This window comes from Lepus europaeus, chromosome 21 (genome assembly GCF_033115175.1).
Source record: "Lepus europaeus isolate LE1 chromosome 21, mLepTim1.pri, whole genome shotgun sequence".
Classification (NCBI taxonomy): Eukaryota; Metazoa; Chordata; class Mammalia; order Lagomorpha; family Leporidae; genus Lepus; species Lepus europaeus.
The window spans coordinates 52,215,279-52,238,693 of NC_084847.1; the positions used below are offsets into that span (position 1 = coordinate 52,215,279).

General features: G+C 59.2%; 1 protein-coding gene across 3 annotated transcripts in view; it reads left to right on the forward strand.

Annotated features, from left to right (window-relative positions):
• Positions 1-675: 675 nt before the first annotated feature.
• DTX2 (deltex E3 ubiquitin ligase 2) overlaps positions 676-23,415 on the forward strand; it is a 33,661-nt gene continuing 10,921 nt past the window's right edge. For 2 of the 3 annotated variants that reach the window (XM_062179704.1, XM_062179706.1), the window contains exons 1-5: positions 676-793; positions 1,803-1,961; positions 12,009-12,364; positions 14,976-15,615; positions 22,740-22,840. In XM_062179704.1, coding sequence (XP_062035688.1) covers positions 12,097-12,364; positions 14,976-15,615; positions 22,740-22,840 — 1,009 coding nt within the window. In that variant the 5' untranslated portion in view covers positions 676-793; positions 1,803-1,961; positions 12,009-12,096. The remainder of the gene's footprint in view (positions 794-1,802; positions 1,962-12,008; positions 12,365-14,975; positions 15,616-22,739; positions 22,841-23,415) is intronic. The other variant, XM_062179705.1, reaches the window with a different exon arrangement.

Genomic DNA, 23,415 nt, shown 5'->3' on the forward strand with positions numbered 1-23,415 from the left:
CTCAGGCGTCCCAAGCAGTGGCTTAACCTGCGGTGCCACCACGCCTGCCCCATTTTTTTAAATCATTGTATCCCCCCTACTATATATATATATATTTAAAGATTTATTCATTTATTTGAAAGTACATCTCTGATGTACTTTTCAATCCTCAGTATGCAGCAGAGCAGGCCCTGGCATCACGCCTACACCAGTAGAACTATTTGAAATGAGTCGGGGGCAGGCATGTGCTTAGGGGTTAATCACCACTTTGGCGCCCATATCCAGGTATCAGCGTGGAGTGCCTGAGTCCCAGTCCAGCACCCTGCTACTGTGCACCCTGGGAATCAGCAGACGATGCCTCGAGTACTTGGTCCTGTCACCCACGTGGAAACCTGGACTGAGTTCTAGGCTTCTGGCTTTAGCCATCCCAGCCCCAGGTGTTGCTGCCATTTGAGGAGTGAACCAGCGGAAGACGTCTGTGTCTGCTTTCCAAGTAAAAAATAAATAAATAGAAGTTAAAAAGTGAGCCCGTAACGAGAAAAGCAGTAACTCCACGAGGGAATAAAAGAAAACCACACACACCTGAGCAGGTGTGCCAGAGGCTCCGCCCCTCTCCCTCCGCCCCGCCCCCTGACCCAGGCCGGACTACATTTCCCAGAAGGCCCCGCGCGCTGGGCATGCGCGGCGGGGCGCTCGGAAGCTGCGACGCCGAGTTTTACTCTGGCTGGTGTCTCCCGCTCGGAGTCGGGAGCCGCAGCCGGAACCCTGCCCGGGCCGAACCAGAGCTCCGGTCCCCTCGCCCTTCTCAGCCCCGGTGAGAGAAGCGGGCAGGCCTCCTGCTCGTCGGCCGCGTTGGGGGTCCCGCGGCGGAGGGAGCCCGAGCCGAGCGGGGGCCGGAAGGGGGCGGCCGTGGGCGTGAGGGAGGCCCCGGAGTCCCGGGGGATGGGGAGCAGTGGCTCGCGCGCCCCCGGTCCTGAGGCCGGGAGTTGAGGGGGGTTTGGAGGTGCTGGGCGCGGGGTCGCAGCGGGAGGAGGGGCGCGGAGGAGTTTGGGGCGGGAGGAGCAGACCCCTTCCCCCGGGACCTGGAGGAGGCGGTGGGCGAGGCTGTGGGTTTTCTCCCGGGTCCGCCCTCAGGTGGAGGCGCTGGCCGGGCCGGGGACTTGGGAGGAGTTCGCCCCGTCACTCGGCTTCCCCCGCCGCCCCCATCCCCGTCTAACAGTGGGGTCCACCTTCGCCTAAGCTCCCGTTTCCCGGGGGCCCGGGTCACTTGCGGGGATGCGCGAGGGGTGTTGAAGAGGACCTGGGGGGACGCGTCCCGTCTCTGGAGCTGGGGTTTCAGGCCGCCCGCCCTAACCAGCTGCACCGGTTCCACTTCCCAAAGTGCCGGCCGCGTAGACCCCCCGCCCTCCCCCCAGGAAACTCAAATTTCCGCGTGACCGCCCCCCAGACCCTCCCGGCGTTCTGGGTAGCCAAAAATCAGGGCTCTCGGAAAACTGTCCCGGTAGCTGGCCCTCTTGGTCGCTTGCTGTGTGACCTTGGCCAGATTGTCACCCTGTCTGGTGTGTGGACTTCCTGGATGCCTACGCAGCCTGCGGGCTTTTTCAGGCCTCTTCTGTGAACGGGCTCGGGTTTTTAAAATCCTCTCCTTGCCTTTGAGTGGGGGGAGGAAAAGACTCCCGCCGCCTTCTGCCCTGCCCGGGCTGTTGGAAAAGAAATCGGGTGACTTCCAGTCCCGGGCCACGGCCACAGCATCTGTGCACCCGCGTCCCCTCCCTGCCGTTTCTCAATTGAAAACCTGATCGCCGTCTTCCTTGTTGGCAAAGGTGCCTTGGAATTCGTGCCGCCGAGTCAGCAAGCCTTTCGGATTTTCCCGGTTCTTGTTGTCTGTGCACCGAGATGGGGACTCGGGCCAGCGCTTCCTCCTGAGGATCTGGGTCTGCGTCCTGAAGGGGCGGAGAGTGCCAGCCCTCCGGAGAGAAAAGGTGAGCGCCGGGGGGCCTCGCCTCGCTGCCTTCTCGGCCTGGGTTCCGGCAGAGAAGGTGGACACCGACCGTGGAGGGTGGAGCTGGAGGTGTCCGGAGTGGAAGCGAGGCCCTGGGTGGGAGGTGGACCGTGGGTGCCGGCTGCCCCAGGTACGTCCACACGTGCCGAGCGCCGCTCCTGCTGAGCCAGTCCCAGGAGGTTTTGCACTCAAGACCCGCAAGTCGTGATTTCTGCATTTGAACCGGAAATGTTCACATCTTGTGTTGCATAAACCACGCCCGGGGCGGGGGGCACCAGACAGTATCCCTGCCTTCTTGGTGTAAGATGGCACAGGCTGTTCCAAGGCGACTTTGAGCTGGGGGAACCGCAGGGCAGAGCCCCCCCACCCTCTCCTGAGGACACGGGGAGAGGTGGCCGGGGAGAGGTGGCCGGGCAGGGGAGCCAGGGCAGAGCGGGGCCGCCGGCAGCTGCAGCAGGGCCCGGTGTGGGGTGGTGCAGGCTGCAGGAGTAGGCAGGGGGCCGAGCCGGGAGGGCTTGTGGTTTGCTGTGGCTTGACCATTCGTGTGCTTGAGGTCCCTGGTGTGGAGGTGGAGGCGTCCCACAGAGCTGAGGCCTAAGGGAAAGAGAGGAGCGGGTGGGTGTGCTCCCCTGGGAGAGGATTCCTGTTCCTGAAAGCCGATGGCCGTAAAGCCGCTCGCACCGGGTGCACGGTCCCTTTTGTGCGGTCGGGTCCCTTTGTGCAGGTGCAGCCGAAGGGCCCTCACCAGGATGCTGCCACCTGGCTGCGTGGCCCCTCCAGCCACCAGAACCACGAGCCAAACCCACCTGTTGGCTTTGTCGGTCACCAGTGCCGGGTGTTTTGTGACAGCCCCGCCATGGCTCTGGCAGTGGCAAGGTTTCAGCAGAATTCTCGGGGCGGCGTGCCGTGGACTGGGCTCCCCTTACGGCCGGCGCCTTACACCGTGCCGGCCTCTGGTGGGGGAGACTAGGTGAGGGCTTTGGCCCTCAGTGGCTCGTCGTCCACTTGCAGGGATAAGATGCAGGGGAGGTCCCTGACGCACAGGCCGCAGTGGGGGTTAAGGGGCTGCTGCCTTCCCTTGGGGTCCTCAAGGCATTGTGCAGGTGCGTTCCAATTGAGCCCCTGGAAGGTGAGGACTGGGTAGAGCGTGGAGGTGAGGATGCCTGGATGGGTGTGGAGGAGGAGGGATTGGAGAGGGGACCTAGGCCTGCAAGTGTGTTGTAGTGGGGGAGGGAGGGAGGCAGGCTGGCTTAGACTGTCAATCCCGGGAAGTTTGGACTTCCGGCGTGGAGCCGTGGAAGCCAGGGTGAGAAGCGTCCTCGCACCTGTGCCCGAGGTGGGCTGCAGGGAAGAAGAGGTGCAGGCCCCTGGAGTGAGCATCAGGGCTCAGCAGGTGCTCCCAGCCCTGCTCCGGCGGTGAGGCCATGCAGCCGCTGTGCTCTGGGGGAGAAGAGGAGCCAGAACCTCGGGTGTTTCCCCAGGCCAGGGAATCCAGGGGAAGGGAGAGTTCGGGAGGAAGATGAGCTTAGTTCGGGTGTGTTGCAGGCACTTAGGAGGCCAGCGGGAAACGAGGCCACGGGCTAGGAAGGAAGCCGCCCGGGGACCCCACTGGTGTGGACCGCGCTGACTTTCGTGTGCCAAGGGTTGTGCTGGGCCGTCAAGAGGACAGAGATGAATTAGAGGCTCTTGGGCGTGCGTCCGGTAGACCGGGAACGGGGTTAACACAGGCTCAGTGTTCAGTGGGCTAAGCCGCTGCCCTGGGACACCGGCAGCCCCGTGAGCGCTGGTTCGAGAGACGGCTCCCCCAGACGGCTTCCCATCCAGCCCCTGCTGATGTCTGGGAAGGCAGCAGAGGACGCCCCGGTGCCCAGGTGGGAGACCCTGATGGAGCTCCAGGTTTCCGGCTTTTTCCAGCGGGTGTGGCCATTTGGAAGATCTCTCTCCCTCTCTGACACTCTGCTTTTCAAATAAAAAAGCTTTTTTTTTTTTTTTTTTAAATCTATTTACTTATTTGAAAGGTAGAGTGATAGAGGTAGAGACCCCAAGTGTGCGCAGCAGCCCGGGCTGGGCCATGCTGGAGCCAGGAGCACAGAACTCCATCCAGGTTTCCCGCGTGGGTGGCAGGGGCTCAAGGATTTGGCCATCATCTCTGTCTTCCCAGGCCCAGGAGCAGGGAAGTGGATGAGAAACAGCCGTCGGAACAGGAACTGGCACTCCGCGGGACGCAGGCATCTCAGGCGGTGGCTTAACCCACTGCGCCGCACCGTGTGTCGGCAGCCCTGGCAGCAGTAGTAGCTACCACGGTGGCAAATGCACATCCCGTCATTTCCTTGATGCCCGGAGCTGGGGCAGGGCAGGGTGAAGATGCATTCCGGTGATGTGTGTGGGAGTTTCTTGAGGCCGTGGGAGCAGATACAAGGGCCAAGGGGAGTGTAGGGGAGGGAGAGGGTAGGCCAGGGTCTGACAACCCGAGGCAGAGAAAGTTCTGAGTGCTGGGCGGCTCTGGAGTCATGCCGGGCTGGGCAGGGGCTGGGCAGGGCTGACATGTCTGCGAGGACAGGGCGTGGCGCTTGGCCAGGCTGACCGGGAGGCACCTGAGGTTCAGAAAAGGTATTTCTCAACCACAGCAGAGCCTGCGGGAGGCAGGAGGGTGGGGACCTGCACGCCAAGGCCTGTGGGCGAGATCCCACCCACTGCTATTTTGTTCCTGGTTTTATTGGAGTACAACCAGTCTCGTACAGTGGCAGAGTTGAGCCCACACGACTAAAATACCAACTTGGGGCCCTCATAGGAGTTTGCTGGCCCCTCCCCAGGGAGTCCCTGGCCCAGCCACCACGGTGGTTCAGCTGGTCCTTGCTGGGTGGGTGATGGATTTAGGTCAGGCCTGCCAGTGTTGCTATCTTTCTGGTTTTCAAGAGAATCTACAAATCAGGATTTTTTTTAATGGTGGCTATTGCAGTTTTTAAACATCGGCTCATTTAAAAAAAAAAACAAAGCAAAACAAAAACCAGAAACACAAAGATGCATTTGCAGGCCGGTTTGTCCAGAATTGGTGGACCCCTTCCGGCTGTGGTGGAGGACGAGGACTCTGGAAACAGACCTGGGTTCCCGTGGACCCTGGTGTCCGTGGGCAGGTCACTTCTCACTTCGGTCTCACTTCCCTGTCCACTATGAAGTGGGGGAAAGCAGCTGCCTCCCTGGAGCCCAGGGTTAAACAGGAATACCCACAAGGTTCTTAAGACAGTGCCGCCAAGCATAGCAAGCAAGCCCTCGTGTGGCAATGGCTGTGCCTCCGGCTGCTCCTGCCCCTTGCCTCCACCATGCCTTCATCTTGGCCCCTTGAGCCAGGGCTCTGCCCTCAGACCAGGTGGCACGTTTGTGGTTCTGGGTGAGGTGGTTCCTCACTATTTTATGTTTCTGGGGCCTGTACCCTGGAGCATTAGAGAGACCTACCATCTGCTGGTTCTCTCCCCAAATGCTCAGGACAGCAGGGGCTGGGCCAGGCTGAAACCAGGAGCCCAGCATTCCATTCAGGACTCCCACATGGGTGGCAGGGGCCCAAGAACTTGAGCCACTGTCCGCTGCTTCCCAGGATGCATTAGGGAGCTGGACTGGAAGCAGTAGCCGGGCCTCGAACTGGCACTCTCTGGGAAGCCGGCCTCCCAGGCAGCAGCCGAGCACGCTGTGCCACAGCGCCGGGCCCATGTGTTCGGGTCCACGTGTTCAGGCCCACGTGTTCGGTGTATTAAAGAAGCTCCCTCCACCCCGGTAGCTTAGAAAATGTGAAGAATTCAGATATATAAGGAAGTTGAACAAAAGGCCTCCTGTGGTTTCTCCCTTGTTAGCATTCTGTTACATTTCTATTGAGTTTTTCCCCTATGTTCTTTTCCTGTGTTTGTCTTGTACATAATAGGAGTCTTTTACATAGCAGGAGTTGTGCTATGGTGAATATTTTTGTGTTGAAATTTTTGTATAATCTCCTTTTTTTAAAAAAAGACTTATTTATTTATTTGAAAGACAGAGTTACTGAGAGGTGGGGGGTAGGGGAGAGAATGAGAGAGAGAAATCTTTCATCCGCTGGTTCACTCCCCAGATGGCTGCAATGGCCGAAGCTGCACTGATCTGAAGCCAGGAGCCAGGAGCTTTTTCCGGGTCTCCCACACAGGTGCAGGGCCCAAGGACTTGGGCCATCCTCCACTGCTTTCCCAGGCCACAGCAGAGAGCTGGATCAGAAGTGGAGCAGCTGGGACTCGAACCGGCGCCCATATGGGATGTCGGCACTGCAGGCGGCTGCTTTACCCGCTATGCCACAGCACTGGCCCAATATAATCTCCTTAAAATAGAATCTTGGGACAAAGGAAATGAGCATTTTTGTATAAAAATGTTGGTTCACATCACCAACTTATTTTCCAGGAAGGTTTTATCCTTCCCAGCTCTGTGACATCGCCATTTACTGTTGCCAGCTGAGTATTGAAATTTAAGTTACTTTTATTAATTTTATAGGCAAAAGTTGTATACTTTATAATGGTTTAATTATTTTATGTTAGAGAAACTGCGTGTTCCTGTCCTCTGGTTCACTCCCCAAATTCCTGCAGTGGCCAGGGCTGGGTCAAGGCCAAAGCCAGGACCCAGAAACCTAATCCAGGTTTCCCACATGGGTGTCTGGGACTCGGGTCCTTGGCCGTCACTGCTGCCTCCCAGGTCAGTACTGGCAGGAAGCCCGGGTCCGGAGCTGAGGCCAGGAGTTGAAGCGAGGCGCTCCAGGACGGCACGCGGGCATCTGAACCCGAGTTCTTTAAGAACTTTCTGGGACGGCAGACGTCGCTGTGACGCCTTCATGTCCAGGACTGGCCTTTCCCTGTCTTTGGAGAAGCTCCCCGACAGGGTCTGCGCTGTGAGAAGCCTTTGGAGTTGGGCTCCCACTGCCGGCTGGTGGGCTGTGGCTTTGCAGGCCCACGCTTCGCGGAGACCTCCAAGAATGAGGTGGGGTGAGGATGGAGAAAAACATTCAGCCCGTGATGGTGGAGTCAGAGCTGGGACGAGGTCCTCGAAGTCACCTGGTCTCACTCGGGCCTCTCCTGTCCTGCAAAGCAGCTTCAGGGGCCGCTGGAGAAAGAGCAGGAACGCAGGCCCCCTGTGTGTCCAAAATCGCACCCGGAGTCGGCGCTGGGCCGAGAGGTTATCGCCTGCTTCCCACGTTGGAGTGCTGGTGTACAGCAGCTGTGTCACAGTTACAGCTTCCTGCGTGTGCAGAGCCGGTCAGGCGGCCGTGAGGGCTCAGGTGATGCGGGTGATCGGCCTCCTGCCGCCTCGTGAGAGACCTTCCTGGAGTTCCCAGCTCCCCGCTTCAGCTGCACCCCCGCCCGGCAGTCGTAGGCATCCGGGGAGTGGACCAGGGGATGGCAGTGTTTTCTCTTCTCTCAAATAAATAAAAACAATCCATCTCAGCCTTCCTTCCCAGAGGGAGCAGTTGTCAAGGGGCCCATTTGTGTGGTTACCCCACTCTGAGGCGCGTGTTCATCCATTCACTCATTCATTGCTTTGAAAGGCAGAGGTAGAGAGGCCTCCGTCTCTGGTTCATTCCCCAAGTGGCCGCAGCACCCATGGCTGGGCCAGGCCGAAGCCAGGAGCTGCACCCAGGTCTCTCACATGGATACGGGGCTCCGTGTGCCCGGGCCTTCCTCCACTGCTTTCCTAGGCACATTGACAAGGCTGGAACTGGCACTCTGATGGGGGATGCCGGCCTCCTGGCGGGATGAGTTCTCGCTCTGATGGCTGTTGTTCTGAGTTCTCTGGTCACCTGTGGGTTTTTTCTCATGTGCGACAGTGGCTGTCAGCCAGAACGGCAGCGGTGCTGCTGTGCCTCGACCATGGTACCGTTGGCAGGCACCTGCAGCCATAGGTGGCTTTTCTCTAGAAAAATTAGCATAACCATTGCAGGAGGGGTGGAGGAGGAAGCCTCTCACAGTTCTAACCCTAGTGCATTTGAGCATCCTTCCCGGCCCTCTGAAGGTGTTCATTGTGGGGGATGCCAGCTGGGGCCCCTGCATCCTGTATTGCAGTGCCTGGTTCTGCGTCCCAGCTCCGCTTTTGAGCTGGCTTCCTGCTAGTGCAGATCCTGGGGGCTGCAGATGGTGGCTTAGGTGGTTGGGTCCCTGCCACCCACACAGGGGATCCGGGCTGAGTGCCAGGCTCCTGACTTTGGCCTGGTCCAGACTCGGCTGCTGTGGGCACTGAGGAGTGAGTCGGTAGCTGGGAGAGGTCTATCTCTTTCTCTGCCTTTTGAATAAGGCATAAATAAATAACAAAAATTTTTTAAAGATTTATTTTATTAGCCGGCGCCGCGGCTCACTAGGCTAATCTTCCGCCTGCGGCGCTGGCACACCGGGTTCTAGTCCCATTCGGGGCGCTGGATTCTGTCCTGGTTGCCCCTCTTCCAGTCCAGCTCTCTGCTGTGGCCCGGGAGTGCAGTGGAGGATGGCCCAAGTGCTTGGGCCCTGCACCCCATGGGAGACCAGGAGAAGCACCTGGCTCCTGGCTTCGGATCAGCACAGTGCGCCAGCTGCAGCGCGCCAACTGCGGCGGCCATTGGAGGGTGAACCAACGACAAAGGAAGACCTTTCTCTCTGCTCTCTGTCTCTCTCTCTCACTGTCCACTCTGCCTGTCCAAAAAAAAAAAAAAAAGATTTATTTTATTTATTTGAAAGAGTTACAGAGAGAAGTAGAGACAGAGCAATCTTCCATCTGCTGGTTCATTCCCCAGATGGCCACAATGGCTCTAGCTGCACCGATCTGGAGCCAGGAGCTTCCTCCAGGTCTCCCACGTGGGTGCAGGGCCCAAGCACTTGGGCCATCTTCTGCTTTCCCAGGGCACAGCAGAGAGCTGGGTCGGAAGAGGAGCAGCCGGGACTAGAACCGGTGCCCATATGGGATGCCTGCACTTCAGGCCAGGGCTTTTAACGTTGTGCCACAGTGCTGGCCCCCAATAACAAAATTTTAAAATTGCTTGAAATGGAAACAACATGGACTTCATGGCTTGACAGATTAGATTGTTGGTCTTGGGTAAATACTTAAAAAAAATTAAGAAAATTTATTTAATTTATTATGAAGGTTTTTTGTTTTTGTTTTTTTTTTTTTAAAGTTATAGAGAAGGAGAGACAGATCTTCCATCTGCTGGTTCACTTCCAAAACGGCTGCAACAGGCAGGTCCGGGTCAGGCCAAAGCCAGGAGCTTCATCTGGGTCTCTCACAGGGGTGGCGGGAGCCCAAGTGTTGGGGCGTCTTCCTCTGCCTTCGCAGGCGCATCAGCATGGATTGGCAGTGGAGCAGCTGGGACACAAAGCGGCACCCGTATCCGATGCTGACGCCCCAGACAGCAGCCTGAGCTGCCGGCCCCTGTGAATACTTAGTGTCTTTGTGCCTTGGCTCCCTTGTCTGTAGAACCGATAGTCCTGCTTTTGAGGGTGGGAGACCCGAATGGCAAAACACCACGCAGGGTGTGGGTCACACAGTAGCTGCTGGGGCAGTGGCACCCCCACCCCCGAGTGCTCAGTGTGCCTGCGGTTTTAGATCTTGTGTTCAGCCTGCTGGGGGCCTTATCGTAGGAACGCAGGCTTTTTTTGTTTTTTGTTTTTTTGAAAGGTTTTTGTTTATCTGAAAGGCAGAGTAATGGGAGGGAAGAGAGAGAGAGAGAGAGCGATCTCCCATCTGCCAGATCACATCTCAGATGGCTACAGCAGCCAGCCAGGGCGAAGTCAGGAGCCAGGAACTCCTACCTGGGACTCCCATGTGGGCCCAAGCAGCTGGGCCATCTTCCACTGCTTTCCCAGGCACTTCAGCAGGGAGTTGGTTTGGAAGTAGAGCATCCGGGACTTGAACCAGCACCCTAGAATGGCGGCGTCTCAGGCAGTGGCTTAACCCAGGGCATCACAACACTGGCTCTGTTTGAACATTTTTTTTTTTTAAAGACTGACTTCTAGTCCATCATTAGGATGTGCCATAATTTACTTAAGAATTCCCTCATTGTAAGGTGTTCAGGTTGTCTCCAGATTGAAGCCTTTTCCACCGCCAATTATAATAACACTAATCATAATTGAGGGCTCCCCAAATAGCCCCGTCATTGGGAGCTGAAACAAATCAGGTTTTTGATCTGCAGCCGAGCGAGCGCTGTGGCTGGTGCACCAGACCTAACTGCTGGGTTCCCGTGGGACACCGTGGGCGTTTCTGGGCCCCGTGCCCCTGCAACAGAAGGTTCCCCTTCCTTTGTCTTTGGAGGTTTCAGACCCCCGGGATATTGGGCAGTTGAAAACCTCGGCTCTGTCTTGGAGCCAGCCTTCGCCAGTTCCTGCTCCAGGGCAGTCCTGCTGGGGGCGTGGAGACAGGCGGCTGCGAGGATGGGGACTTGTACGGAGGGGAGCATGGGACTGGGAGGTGCGAGAGGGCTCAGAATGTTCTAGAACTTGCTGGATTCACGTGGGGTGGCCTGAGGTCTTACGTTTAGAGGGCTTGGTATGAGTGGGGACGGGACCCGTTGTGGAGAGGCCCGGAACGTGGCAGGTTCCCCCATCTGGGGGGGCTGCACACCTCCTCATAAAGCTTGAGATGGAGTTGTGTGTGTTGACTCACCTGGGGATGTGTGGACATGCCGGGGCACAGCCTGTGGGCCATGATATGGGAGGCCCTGGCCGCCGGAGCGGCGAGCGACTCCTTGGGAGCAGGCGGCTCCGCCACCCTCCTGATTTGTGCCTTGATGCGGTCACAGACTTTGATTGCAGGCCGGGAGCTCAGCCAGCCTGCCCGAGGGCGCCCGGGGCCAGTCCTCCCTGGCAGAATCTGGGCTCTCGGCAGAGGCCTTGGCGGCTCAGTACAGGCCTGGCAGCCACAGCTGTGTTCCTGGGCCTGACACGGCCTGTGTTCTCGGATGCGTGCCGCGGCCTCAGTGCTGCCCTCGCCGTCAGCCTGCCCCAGACATGTGGGTGGGAGGGCACTGGGGGAGAGGGGTGGAAGCGAGCGGGAGCAGCTGCTGGGTGCCTGGGCTGCTGGGGGCCGGGGCTTCATATGCATTCCGCTCTGTCTCGGTCCCGGGAAGAGCACTTGGGAAACGCTGGTGTCTCCGCTTTCCAAGGAGGAGGAAGCCAGCTTAGAGAGTTTGAAGGCGTACAGGGAGCGCGGCGTCTTGGTGCCAGAGCCCGTGCAGGGGAGGTGGCCTTGGTGCAGTGCAGCCTAAGGGGACAGCAGCAGAGGCACAGCAGAGGGATGTGTGTGGGTGGCTGGGAAAGCTCTCTGAGCGACACAGGTTGGGCCTGAGGAAGAGGCGGGTGGAGCGCCTAGGAGGAAAAGGTCTCGGGGCCAGGGGCCCTGCAGATGGCAGACAGCCAGTCGGTAAGGCCTGGGTGGGGAGGCCGAGGCGGGGTGGGCATTTTCCTGTCTGTCTGGGGCTTCCTTCTGCTCGGGGATGCTTCCAGGGTGGCCAGCAACACAGAGGAGCCAGAATCTGTCTTCGTCCCCACCTAAGAGAAACAGGCATCAAGTCCCAGCTTTGCCACCGGCCCCCTGGGTGTCTGTAAGCCCCAGGTCCTGTCTGAGACCCAGTGTTTCCTTATCTGTAGCATAGTGAGTGTCAATCCACATTGCTTGGGTAAACCTGGGTTGGAAACTGTCAGCTTGGTACACAGGGATGAGGGGTGATCGTGGCTGTACCACACAAGGATTTGGGTTGGCTCAGAAATACGTACGGCTCAAGAGGATAGACTGAGTGATCGGGTCAGAGGGAGAGCAGTGGTGGCGAGAGAGGAGCTGGCCTCAGTCTTAGCGGGGCACGCGCTCTGCCACGTCTGAGCACGTGCAGAGCTGGGAGGAGGGTTGTGGGACTGACTGGACTCTTCCTGACTGCCAAGGCGAAGCCGCAGGAGCAGGTACTGCATTCATGGTGCCCTCGAGGTATCGGGGAGAGAGCTGCTGTGCAATGGGCTGACTCGGGCAGAGCGCGTGGTGGGCACTGGTAACTGCTGTTCTGTCTGGTTTCCAGGTCTGCTGGAGGCGCTGGGCCATGAACCCGAGATTCCATCCCAGAGCGCTCTGAAGCCGTTTGGGCAAGCAAAGGAGTCCGAGGGAAGATGGCCATGGCCCCAGGCCCTTCCCTGGCCCAAGTGTACGCCGGCCCCGTGGCAGTGGCTGTGTGGGAATGGCAGGACGGGCTGGGCACCTGGCACCCCTACAGCGCCGCCGTCTGCAGCTACATCGAGCAGCAGTTTGTCCAGCAGAAGGGCCAACGCTTTGGGCTGGGGAGCCTGGCCCACAGCATCCCCCTGGGCCAGGCCGACCCCTCGCTGGCCCCTTACATCATCGACCTCCCCAACTGGACCCAGTTCCGCCAGGACACTGGTAAGACACCTGTGCCCCGCTGCACATCGGAGCACGTGCTCTGGCCCAGGTGCCCCGCGTGCTAGGTGTTGTGTGTTACCCAGGCACTGCGTTGTCCTTGCCAGTGAGGTGGACGTGGCAGGGAGCTGGGTGCTCTGAGTGGGAGCGGCTGCCCACCCCGGTGAGACGGCCTCCGGCAGCAGGGGAGCTCCCGGCCCTCCTCCCCTTGTCTCCCCAGCCAGGGGTGCCTGCCTCGCCCTGCAGTCACTGAGGGGCTCTTTTAAAGGATGAATTTATTTGAAAGGCAAGCAGCAGAGGGGAAAGATAGATCTTCACCCACCTGTTCACTTCCTCGCAACAGCTGGGCCTGGGCCGTGCAGAAACTAGGAGTGGGCATCCTTCCTGCCGCGTGGGCAGCAGGGGCGCGGGCACGCGGGCCACCGTTTGTGGCCTCTCAGCATGCGCATTGCTAGGAAGCAGAGTGTAGACACTGGAAGCAGGCACTTCAGTGTGGGATGTGGGTCCCATGTGGCATCTTTTTTTTAAAGATTTATTTATTTGAAAGTCAGAGTTACACAGAAAGAGAGGTCTTCCATCCACTGGTTCACGCCCTAGCTGGCCATGATGGCTGGAGCTCTGCCGATCCGAAGCCAGGAGCCAGGAGCTTCTTCCGGGTCTCCCATGTGGGTGCAGGGGCCCAAGCAGTTGGGCCATCTTCTACTGCTTTCCCAGGCCAAAGCAGAGAGCTGGATCTTAAGTGGAGCAGTTGGGACTCGAACCAGCGCCCATCTGGGATGCTAGCACTACAGGCAGCAGCTTTACCTGCTATGCCACAGTGCCAGCATCTTAACCTGCTGCACCATGACATCCCGTCCTTTCTGATTTTTAATTTTTTTTTTTTTTTTTTTTTAAGATTTTCTTATTTGAGAGGCAGGATAACAGAGAATGAGACAGCAAGAAAAAGGTCTTCCATCCACTGAGTCACTTCCCAGATGGCTGCAACAGCCAGGGCTGTGCCAGGCCGGAGCCGGGAGCCAGGAGCTCCATCCAGCTCTCCATGTGGGTGGCAGTGAGCTAAGTGCTCAGGCCATCTTCTGCTACCTTCCCAAGCACATCAGTAGGAAGCCGGGTCGGAAGTAGGGTAGCCTGGACTTGAACCAGCCATGGAGCTGCCCCTCTCCTCAGATCCACTGGTTCTCAGTTGGAGTGATTTTGACCCGTGGATGTCTGGAGACATTTCTGGTTGTGAAATTTCTGTTTCTGATACGGGATGTAGACACCCCCAACGGCGTTCTTTAATAACAGCCACACCAGATTCCTGCCCTGGGTTTGGTCTTGGTTAACCAAGTGAATACGTTAGAGAAGATGTTTTCCGGGAGCTGCAGACATCAGAGGGAGTGGTTCATCTGTGTAGGTGGTAGTGAGGAGCTGAACAATTGTTTAGAGACACAGATGATGTTCAGGGCACAATAGGGGGATACTTAAAAAAAAAAAAAAAAGTCACGGAAAACATGTATTCCAGAAAAGCTATGAGTGGATTTCAGAAATCTCTGCATCAGAATAAAGTTCCGTCTGTCTGGTCTGTCTACTTATTTTCACCTGCCTGCGAGGGAGAGCGGCAGAGAGACCTCCATCTGCCAGTTCGTTCCTACAGCTGCCAGGGCTGGTCTAGGCTGAGGTCAGGGTCCCAGACTCACTCCATCCCGTCTCCCATGGGGCTGGCAGGGTCCCAAGCACTCGAGCTGGCATCGGCTGCCTCCCAGGATGCACTAGGAGGAGGCTGGATCAGAGACAGCTGGGACTGAAACGAGGCCTTCCAGTATGGGGTGCAGTCACGTTTGTGTCGGAAGGCCTCCCCCATAGGCCTGCCCGTGCAGCCCCTGCTTCCAGGGACTTTTGGAAGTGCCCGGGTGTGTACGTAGCAGGGCGCGTCTCCCCTCTGCTGCTGAACACCTGTGTGAGAGACAAGAAGGGAAGTGAGGCATCGCAGCGTGACGCCCGCCGCCTCCTTGGCTTCCGGGTTGGATGAGTTTCTTTCTTTTTTTTACTTTTTTTTTTTTTTTTTTTGACAGGCAGAGTGGACAGTGAGAGAGACAGAGAAAGGTCTTCCTTTGCCATTGGTTCACCCTCCAATGGCCACCGTGGCTGGCGCACTGCGCTGATCCGAAGCCAGGAGCCAGGTGCTTCTCCTGGTCTCCCATGGGGTGCAGGGCCCAAGCACTTGGGCCATCCTCCACTGCACTCCCTGGCCATAGCAGAGAGCTGGCCTGGAAGAGGGGCAACCGGGACAGAATCCGGCGTCCCGACCGGGACTAGAACCTGGTGTGCCGGCGCCGCAGGCGGAGGATTAGCCTATTGAGCCGTGGCGCCGGCCTGATTGTCTTTTTGAATTTTTTAACGTGCGGTTTTGTGATTGGAAATACCGTTTTGAAAGCTTCTTCAAGCCTGAGCCATGGTTGACCTGTGCTTCCAGCATCTCCCCTCCCCCAAAGGAGTGTGGGTCCCCCTCTGCCACCTGATCCGCTGGGGCCCCAGTTTCTCTGCCTGGCGTACCTGTGCCGGGTGTGAGGGGAGAACAGGGGTGGTGGCCAGCCGATGAGCCGCTCACGTGTTGCATTTCCTCTTCTAACAGGCACCATGCGGTCTGTGCGGAGGCACCTGTTCCCCCAGCACTCGGCCCCTGGCCGAGGCATCGTCTGGGAGTGGCTGGGTGACGACGGCTCCTGGATTGCCTATGAGGCCAGCGTCTGTGACTACCTGGAGCAGCAGGTGGCCAGGGGCACCCAGCTTGTGGACTTGGCTCCCCTGGGGTACAACTACACCATCAACTATGCCACCCACACACAAACCAACAAGACCTCTAGCTTCTGCCGGCGTGTGCGGCGCCAGGTGGCGCTGCCCTACCCAGTGACCAGCGTCATTTCCGTGCCAAGCCACACGGGAGCTGCCTGCTCTTGCCACCAGTGCCTCCACGGCAGCGGGACTGGCCCTGTGTCGGGCCGCTACCGCCACTCCGTGACCAACCTCCCCGCCTACCCTGTGCCCCAGACCCCCCACAGGACCGCTTTTGTCTTTGGGGCCCACCAGGCCTTTGCCCCCTACAACAAACCCTCCCTCTCCGGAGCCAGGTCTGCGCCCAGGCTGAACACCACCAACCCCTGGGCTGGAGCAGCTCCCGCCGTGGGGAGCCAGTCCCTCTTCTTCCGCTCCAGCCTCTCCCACCTGGGACCGCAGCTGCTGCCCCCAGGAGCCTCCACGTCCGGAGGAGCCAGGTATCTTGTGTTGCCGCCAGTGGTCTTGTGCGCCTTGTCTGGGCTCTGTTGGGACTTGGCTGGGGAGGCTCGCCTGGAATCCTGCAGCCTCAGCACCTGCCCTCCTCACTCTCGCTGTTGTGTTGTCTCGTTGGCCTACGCCGCGTGTGTGCTAGGGTGCCCGCTGAGCACCTGGCCTGTGGTTCTTGATTCCTGGTGGTCGCCATACTGGATAAACCCGTCCATCCTTGTATTCGCTCATGAGAGCCAAGTTAAAGACCTGTAGTGCAGTACCGGGCCACGTTTCGGGTAACTCCGCGTTCTCCAAGTCTGCCCTGTGCCAGGCACTGGAGGTGCAGGGGGCTGGGAGCCCCGGTGAGGAGAGCATAGAATGGCGAGCATGTGCGAGTAGTTGCAGGTGGTGGCCGTGGTGCAGCTGTGGCTGCTGGGCTGCTTCAGCCCGGCCCAGGGTGCTTGTAGCACTGTCAGCTCCTGAAGACGGAGGGTGCCTCCGTGGGCCGGGGCCGGTCCAGAGGGCAGGCGAGTGCTGCGGGGCTGGCTGGCGCTGCCGTCGCGCTTCACTGTGAGAGCGCTGAGGATGCAGAGTGGGGGGCCCGGGGGGGGGGGGGGGGCTTGTTTCCTCCAGAGGGTGATGTGGCGGGGGCCAGTGGAGTGTGCAGGCCTGCAGCCGCGCTGCTCCCCAGGGAGAAGTGTCTTCCTGGCTGGCTGACAACCGGTAAGTGGCGTGCTGCCACACCCCCGCCCACCCAGCTTCCCACGGTGACAGACACTTTTTTTTTAATTATTTGTTTGAAGGGCAGAGTTATGGGCAGGCGGGGAGAGATCTTGTCTCTGCTGGTTCACTCCCCAAATGGCTGCAAGGGCTGGGGCTGGGCTGGCTGGGCCAAAGCCCAAGCCTGAAACTTGCATCTGGGTCTTGCACCTGGGTGGCAGGGCCCAAGCACTTGGGACATCTTCTGCTGCTTTCCCAGGCGCTTTAGCCGGGAGCTGGATCGGAAGAGGAGCAGCCGGGACTCGAACAGGTGCCCATTTGAGATCCTGGTGTTGTAGGCAGGCTTAACCTGCTGCACCACAGTGACAGACACCTCGGCAGCTGCTTGGGTATCCAGTATTTTTTTCGGAGGACCCTGCCAGTCTCCACAGGAGACCCACAGAATGGGCTCTGTGTTAGTGGCAGGCAGAGTGATCGCCTTCATGGCCCTGAGGTAGGCTGTGTCAGCTTGTGGCACGTGGAGGCTGCTGGACTTGGCTACACAGCCGGCAGTGGCAGAACTGGCATGAGACAGGCTCCGGGGTCGGGGCGCCTGGGGGGTCCTGGCAGCTAAGAGCTGACCGGAGCGAAGTGAGCAGGAGTCCGGGAGACAGGAGGGCGCCGGACCTTGGAGGAGCCCGAGCATCCCCCTCCCCGAGTCGGGACCCCGGATACGTTCAGGGAGGTCAGCAGGCTGGGCTCCAGAGGCTCCCCCACCACGGAGTGGGGTGTCTCCTCAGCAGCGCTGGGGCCCCGCGTTCTGTGTCGCCCTGCTTCGTCCATCCCACTTAATCTTGAGGTCTATGTCTAGATAGCGTTAGGGCTGGGGTTCTGGGACTGAGTCAGGCGGGTTAATGGGACATGGCTGCTTTCTCCCACCGGCCTCCCCTCTTCTCCCGTCTCCGCCCTGCTGTTTCTCTGGGTTCTCCTCTCCCCAGCCCGAGGGCCCTGCTGGTGCAGGCCAGGCAAGTTCCAGGAAGCCGGCGGCTGGCCCCCTGCCCCTTGGAGCTGGGCGGGTCACACTTGTTGCTGCTTGCCCTGTGCCGCGAGCCAGGAGGGAAGCAGGCCAGCCGGCAGTGTTGGTTGAAACAGCCTCAAAGGGGCCTGCCTCCCCTCTGGCCTTCCTGGCGCTGGGAGGGTGGCAGTTCACCCTCGTTGACCTCTCGGGGCTGGGGCCCTACCCGGTCCCCCCTCTTCGGATGGGTCATGGGGTCAGAGAAGCTTTGTCAGCAGCCGACCTCCTAACCAGCAGGCACTGGGGAACTGGAAACACTTGGCACACTTGGCGCCTCGTCAGCCCGAGGGGCTGTGTGGTTAGGTTCTCTGAGCCAAGTGAGTGGCAGCAGCACTGTGGAAGTTGCCCGGGTACAGAGCAGGGAGGGGGCCGGGGCAGGTCTGAAGGTGGCATCTTGGCTGGGGTGGTGCTGGGGGGTGGGACCCAGCTCCGTTCCCTGGAAGTTCCCTGGAAGTTCCCTTCCAGCAGTGACGTGGAGAGTCTGATCGCGCCCACGTGTTCTGTTGTGCTTTGGGAGCTCTTGTGCAGACTGGCTGCCTCGGAGCCTGGGGCTAGGCGCTAATCCTCCGAGAAGCCTCAGTCGGTGACTGAGCTGCTGGGCTTAAGAAGTTCGTCCCTTTAAGCACCAAAACTCGGGACCCGATGAGGCGAGGCTGGAAGCTTTCCCTAGGGAGCCGTGCCCTTGTCTCCTGTCACTGAGGGTGTTTGGTGACTGTGGTGCCGTGAGGGCCCACGGCCCTGGGCACTCTGCTCCCAGCTCCTACAGCTGCGTCCTTGCCCCTCAGAGGCCCCCACTTCCTCTCGCGGCGGGCCAGGCCATCTGAGCTGCGGCTGGAGTCACGGGTTCTGGGTGGGACCTTGCTCCCGACCTGCTGCAGGCCCTGAGGTCAGCTCTGGTCCTTGGCCACGGCTCTGCATCCTCCTCTTGAGATTTGGGAGCAGGACTGGGCAGAGCCTGACCTTCCCGTTGGTTCTGACGCTGCTGTGGCTCCAGCATTTCCCGCGGTGCCTTCGGTGCCTTCTGCTCCCCTGGGACCTGGGAAGCCGCAGATGCTGTGTTGGTTTTCTCGTTGAGCCTCTCCACTGCACTGGGGGGCCTTTTGCAGTCATCTGCATTTTTATAAATTATATTTTCTTTTTTTTGGACAGGCAGAGTGGATAGTGAGAGAGAGAGACAGAGAGAAAGGTCTTCCTTTTTGCCGTTGGTTCACCCTCCAATGGCCGCTGCGGCCGGCACATCATGCTGATCCGAAGGCAGGAGCCAGGTGCTTCTCCTGGTCTCCCATGGGGTGCAGGGCCCAAGGACTTGGGCCATCCTCCACTGCCTTCCCGGGCCACAGCAGAGAGCTGAACTGGGAAGAGGGGCAACCGGGATAGAATCCGGTGCCCCCACCGGGACTAGAACCCGGTGTGCCAGCGCTGCAAGGCGGAGGATTAGCCTGTTAAGCCACGGCGCCGGCCTATAAATTATATTTTCAAAAATATTTATTTGTTTGAGAGTCAGAGAGAGCTCTGACTCACGATGGCCAGGGCTGAGCCAGGCCAAAGCCAGGAGCCAGGAGCTTCATCCTGGTCACCGGTGTGGGCCATCTCCCATTGCTTTTCCCAGGCCATTAGCAGGGGGCTGTGTTGGAGGTAGAGCAGCCGGGGCACGAATCAGCAACCATATGGGAGAGGCCTTACCTGCTATGCCACAATTCTAGTCCTCCCGTTGTATAAATTAATTAATTTTCCATTTTATTTGAAAGGTAGACACAGGTGCTCCCAACAGTTGGGGCTGGGCCAGGCTGAAGCCAGGAGGTTCTGGGAATTGGGTCTAGGTCTCCCACCAGGGTGACGGGGCCCAGGTGCAGCCGGCACTGCCTCCCAGGGTGTTGACTGACAGGAAGCTGGAAGTGGGAATGGACCTGGGACTTGAACCCAGACCTTCCGATACAGGATGCAGGCACCCCGAGCCCCCGCCCCTCCCTCATCTCCTAGATGGAGCAGCTGCTGTTCACGCACATGCCGCAGCAGGGCGCCAGTCTCCTGTGCTCCCTTGCCCAGTGCTGGCCGCCAGCCTGCGTTCCCATATGTAAGGGCTGAAGCGAGGCTGTGGGGGTCCCTACTCCGCAGCCCCCTGGCTTTGTCCCTAGTCGGGGATGTGACGCCCCTGTCTGCCTAGGAGACCCAGAGGTCGCAGGTCTGTGCTCAGCTCCGTGTGGGAGCTCCTCCAGCTGGTCTCGGGCAGGAATGCCGGGTGCAGCCCAGCAGTTCTCGGAGGACACTGTGGGACAGTTGGCGCCCACACTGGGGAGCGTTCTGCGGGACTGAGCCCGTGGAGTATCGGGGTGGGGGGTCGGTGACCTTTGAGGTCCTGTCTGTCCTGGGAGGCACTGCGTCCTTGCACTGATCACAGCCGGGAAACGCAGGGGAGGGGCCTGAGGAGGGGCAACACTTGGAGGCTCTTCGGCAGACCTGGGCTCCTGGCCCCAGGTGCGGGGTGAGCTGCCCGCGGGAGGCGTCCCGCACGGGTGCTGTTTGCCGTGGTCTTGCTGATGGAGCCTGACACTAGCCTTTCTCCCCAGATGTGTTCCACACTGTGGGGCAGCCAGGGAACCCATCTCTCGAAGGGACCGTGGATCTGCCCAGCCCCTGCCCAGTGAGGCCACGCCCACCATGTACCAGCTTCTGCTCTCTGGCCTCCTAGCTGAGGGCTCCAGCTGTGTTCCTGGGAGACCTGAATGCCCTCCCGTGGGGAACCTGAGGACCACAAAGACTGGAAAGAGTGGAAACAGACTCAGGAAGGGGGAGGGGATGCTCCCGGTGACTCCGAACGCTGGGCAGAGGCAAGGCTGTGCACTGGTTCCAGCCCCACACTTGCTTCTCCGCGTCCTGTCCTTGTCATGGGCTTGGGAGGCGCTGAGCACAGCCCTCTGCCCTTTTTCTGTCCTCGTCACACGGGCAGTCTCGTTTGGGAAAGAACAGCCATGACATGGAAATGAAAGACTGTTCTTGGCCCAGCACATCTGGGAGCACCTGCTGTGCTCTGGCCCCTGTGGAGGCCCTGCAGCCTCAGCTCCCGAGGGCATGCGGGTTTCTCCTTGCAGTCCCCAGCGTGGGGCAGCCCTGGAGGCATCGGCATTGTGTTACCCGCACAGGGCTGGTGTGCTGACCATGTTGGGGTAGCCTGGTGGACACAAGCCACCCCTCAGAGGCTGGGACTGGACCTGTCCAGGGGAGCGCCAGTGTAGGGAGTGTGCCAGCCAGGATTTCACACCCTTCCTGTTGCTTCCGAGGGAGCAGGGAGGGAGCAGGGACGGACGGGTGAGCCAGGGACTGGGGGGAGGAGCTGGGGGCTGGGGGAGGAGCCGGCACGCTCTGGGCCTTCTGGCCTCCTGTTTGCAGTGCAGGGCTCCTTCCTGGATGTGTTTTTGTTTTTTTTTTTTTTTTTTTTTTAAGATTTATTTATTTGAAAGAGTTGGGGCTGGCACTGTGGTGTAGCGGGTAAAGCCACCGCCTACAATGTTGGCATCCCAGATGGGATATTCCACTTCCAACCCAGCTCTCTGCTATGGCCTGGGAAAGCAATAGAAGGTGGCCCATGTCCTTGGGCCCCTGCACCCACATGGGAGACCTGGAGGAAGTTCCTGGCTCCTGGCTTCGGATGGGTGCAGCTTCGGCCATTGCGGGCATTTGGGGAGTGAACCAGTGGATGGAAGACCTCTCTTCTCTCTGTGTAACTCTGACTTTCAAGTAAAATAATAAATCTTAAAAAAAAAAAAAAAGGAAAGAAAAAAGAAAAGAAAGAGTTAAACAGAGAGAAGGAGCGGCAGAGAGAGAGAGAGGGAGAGGTCTTCCTGCTTCTCTCCCCAGGTGGCCACAGTGGCTGGAACTGAGCTGATCCAGGAGCCAGGAGCTTCTTCAGGTCTCCCCCACGGGCACAGGGGCCCAAGGACTTGGGCCATCCTCTGCTGCTTTCCAGGACATAGCAGAGAGCTGGATCGGAAGTGGAGCAGCTGAGACTAGAACCTGCACCCATTCGGGATGCTGGCACTGCAGGCGGTGGCTTTACCTGCTACGCCACAGCGCCGGCCTGGCCGTGTTTTTACAGCTGAGTGTAGTCACGTGGGAGGCAGGGCCTTTACTTAAACCCAGAGCCTTGCTCTTGTGCTACGTTGTGATTTATGGGAAAGTTAGAGACGCACGTGTCGGCCTCCCTCACCTGGCTGGGTGCTCACGTCTCCAGTGGCTGTGACGCGGTCGTCAGCACCAGGAAGTTAGCATTGCCTCAGCGCTGCTCACTGCGGGCTTGTGGGGTTTTTTGTTTTGTTTGTTTGCTTTTTTAAGATTTATTTATCTGAAAGTTACAGGAGGAGAGAGAAAGATCTGTATTTGCAGGCTCGCTCTCCAGAGGGTGGCAACGGCCGGGGCTGAGCCAGGCCAAAGCTGGGAGCTTCCTCCGGGTCTCCTACATAGGTGCAGGGACCCAAACGCTTGGGCCATGTTCTGCTGTTTTCCCCAGGCCGTTAGCGGGAAGCTGGATTAGAAGTGGAGCAGGGGACAGTGCTGTGGCACCTTGGGTTAAAATCACGGCCTGCCATGCCGGCGGCCCTGTGAGCGCCAGTCCAGCTCTCTGCTGTGGCCTGGGAAAGCAGCGGAGGATGGCCCAAGTGCTTGGGCCCCTGCACCCACAAGGGAGACCCGGAAGAACAAAACAAAACAAAGTGGAGCAGCCAGGACCAGAACCGGCACTTCACCCGCTGCACCACAGCAGTGGCCTCCACCAAAGGCTTTAATTTATTTTTTTCCCCTCCCTACTTTTCATTACGTCTTGGATGCTGCCCAGGGCTCCCCCATGCACACAGCTGTTGTTCTTTGACTCCCTGACAACAGCGGCGCCCAGCCTGCCTTCGCCTTCTGGAGCCGTGCCGCTTCTGAAGAGGGCCTTGGTCCGGTGTCCCTTAGCTTGGTGTGCCCGGTGCATCCCCCCATGGGCCTGGGGTCGGGCAGTTCTGGCTGGAAGCCGCAGGGGTGGTGCCGTGTCCTCCTCTGAGCCCCGTCACGGGGGCTCCGATACGGGTCGGTCCTGGTGCTGGTGCTGCCACCTTCTCCGAGCGAGTCTCCTCGCACCCAGAGCCCTCGGTGTGCTGAAACTCGTGAGCTCCAAGCGCGTTCGGGCTGTCTCCGGGGTTTGACTTGCCCAGGGAAACCAACCCCAAGGCCTCCCTGCCCCCGCAGAGGCGGCTGGGCAAAGCAGAAGTGGCGGGGGCGGGGGCTGTCGCTCGGCCGAGTCCCCGTTCTTAGCTCGCTGCTTCCCTTGCCCTGGTCAGCTGAGTCAATGCCACCCCGTCAGCTTTGTTCTCTTTTCTCCCCAAGCGCCTCCGTCCCCAGCGGCCCCTCGAGCAGCCCCGGGAGTGCCCCTGCCACTGTGCCCGTGCAGATGCCGAAGCCCAGCCGGGTCCAGCAGGCGCTCGCAGGTAGGTGCCCTGCACAGGGCGCTGTGGGGAGGCCCGGGCGGGGGTGGGTGCCTTGTCACTGCTGGGTCCTCGGGACGGCAGGCGGGCGAGCCCTGGGCGGCCCCTCTCGTCTCTGGGGGAGTTGGGCCGGGTGACAGGCGCCCTGCGGTGGGCCCTTCTCACCGTTCTTACTTTTCCATGCATTCAGTCACAGGTGAAGTCGATTCCCTGTCCTGCGTGCCTTGAGCGTTCCCGTCAAGGGGCCCTCCGGGGCTGTAGTTACCTCGCGGCCTGAGAGCGTCTATCAGGGCAGGGCGCGTCCCATCCCCGGGCCCTACAAGACCTGCAGGATTCGTTTGGTCTGGGCCTGCCCAAGTGACCGCAGGCGGGACTCAAAATGGAACAAGTCTACAGCAGGCTGATTTTTAAGTTGCTAATTCCGTATGGCCCAAGAGTGATGTTTGTATAAATATACAAATGGCCCTTGTCGGGAGAGAAGCTCCCCACCCCAGAGAGGTTTTGTTATCTGTCCATCTTCTTTTTTCTTTTTAAAGATTTTAAAAATGTATTTGAATGAGTGGCAGCAGAGAGCCAGA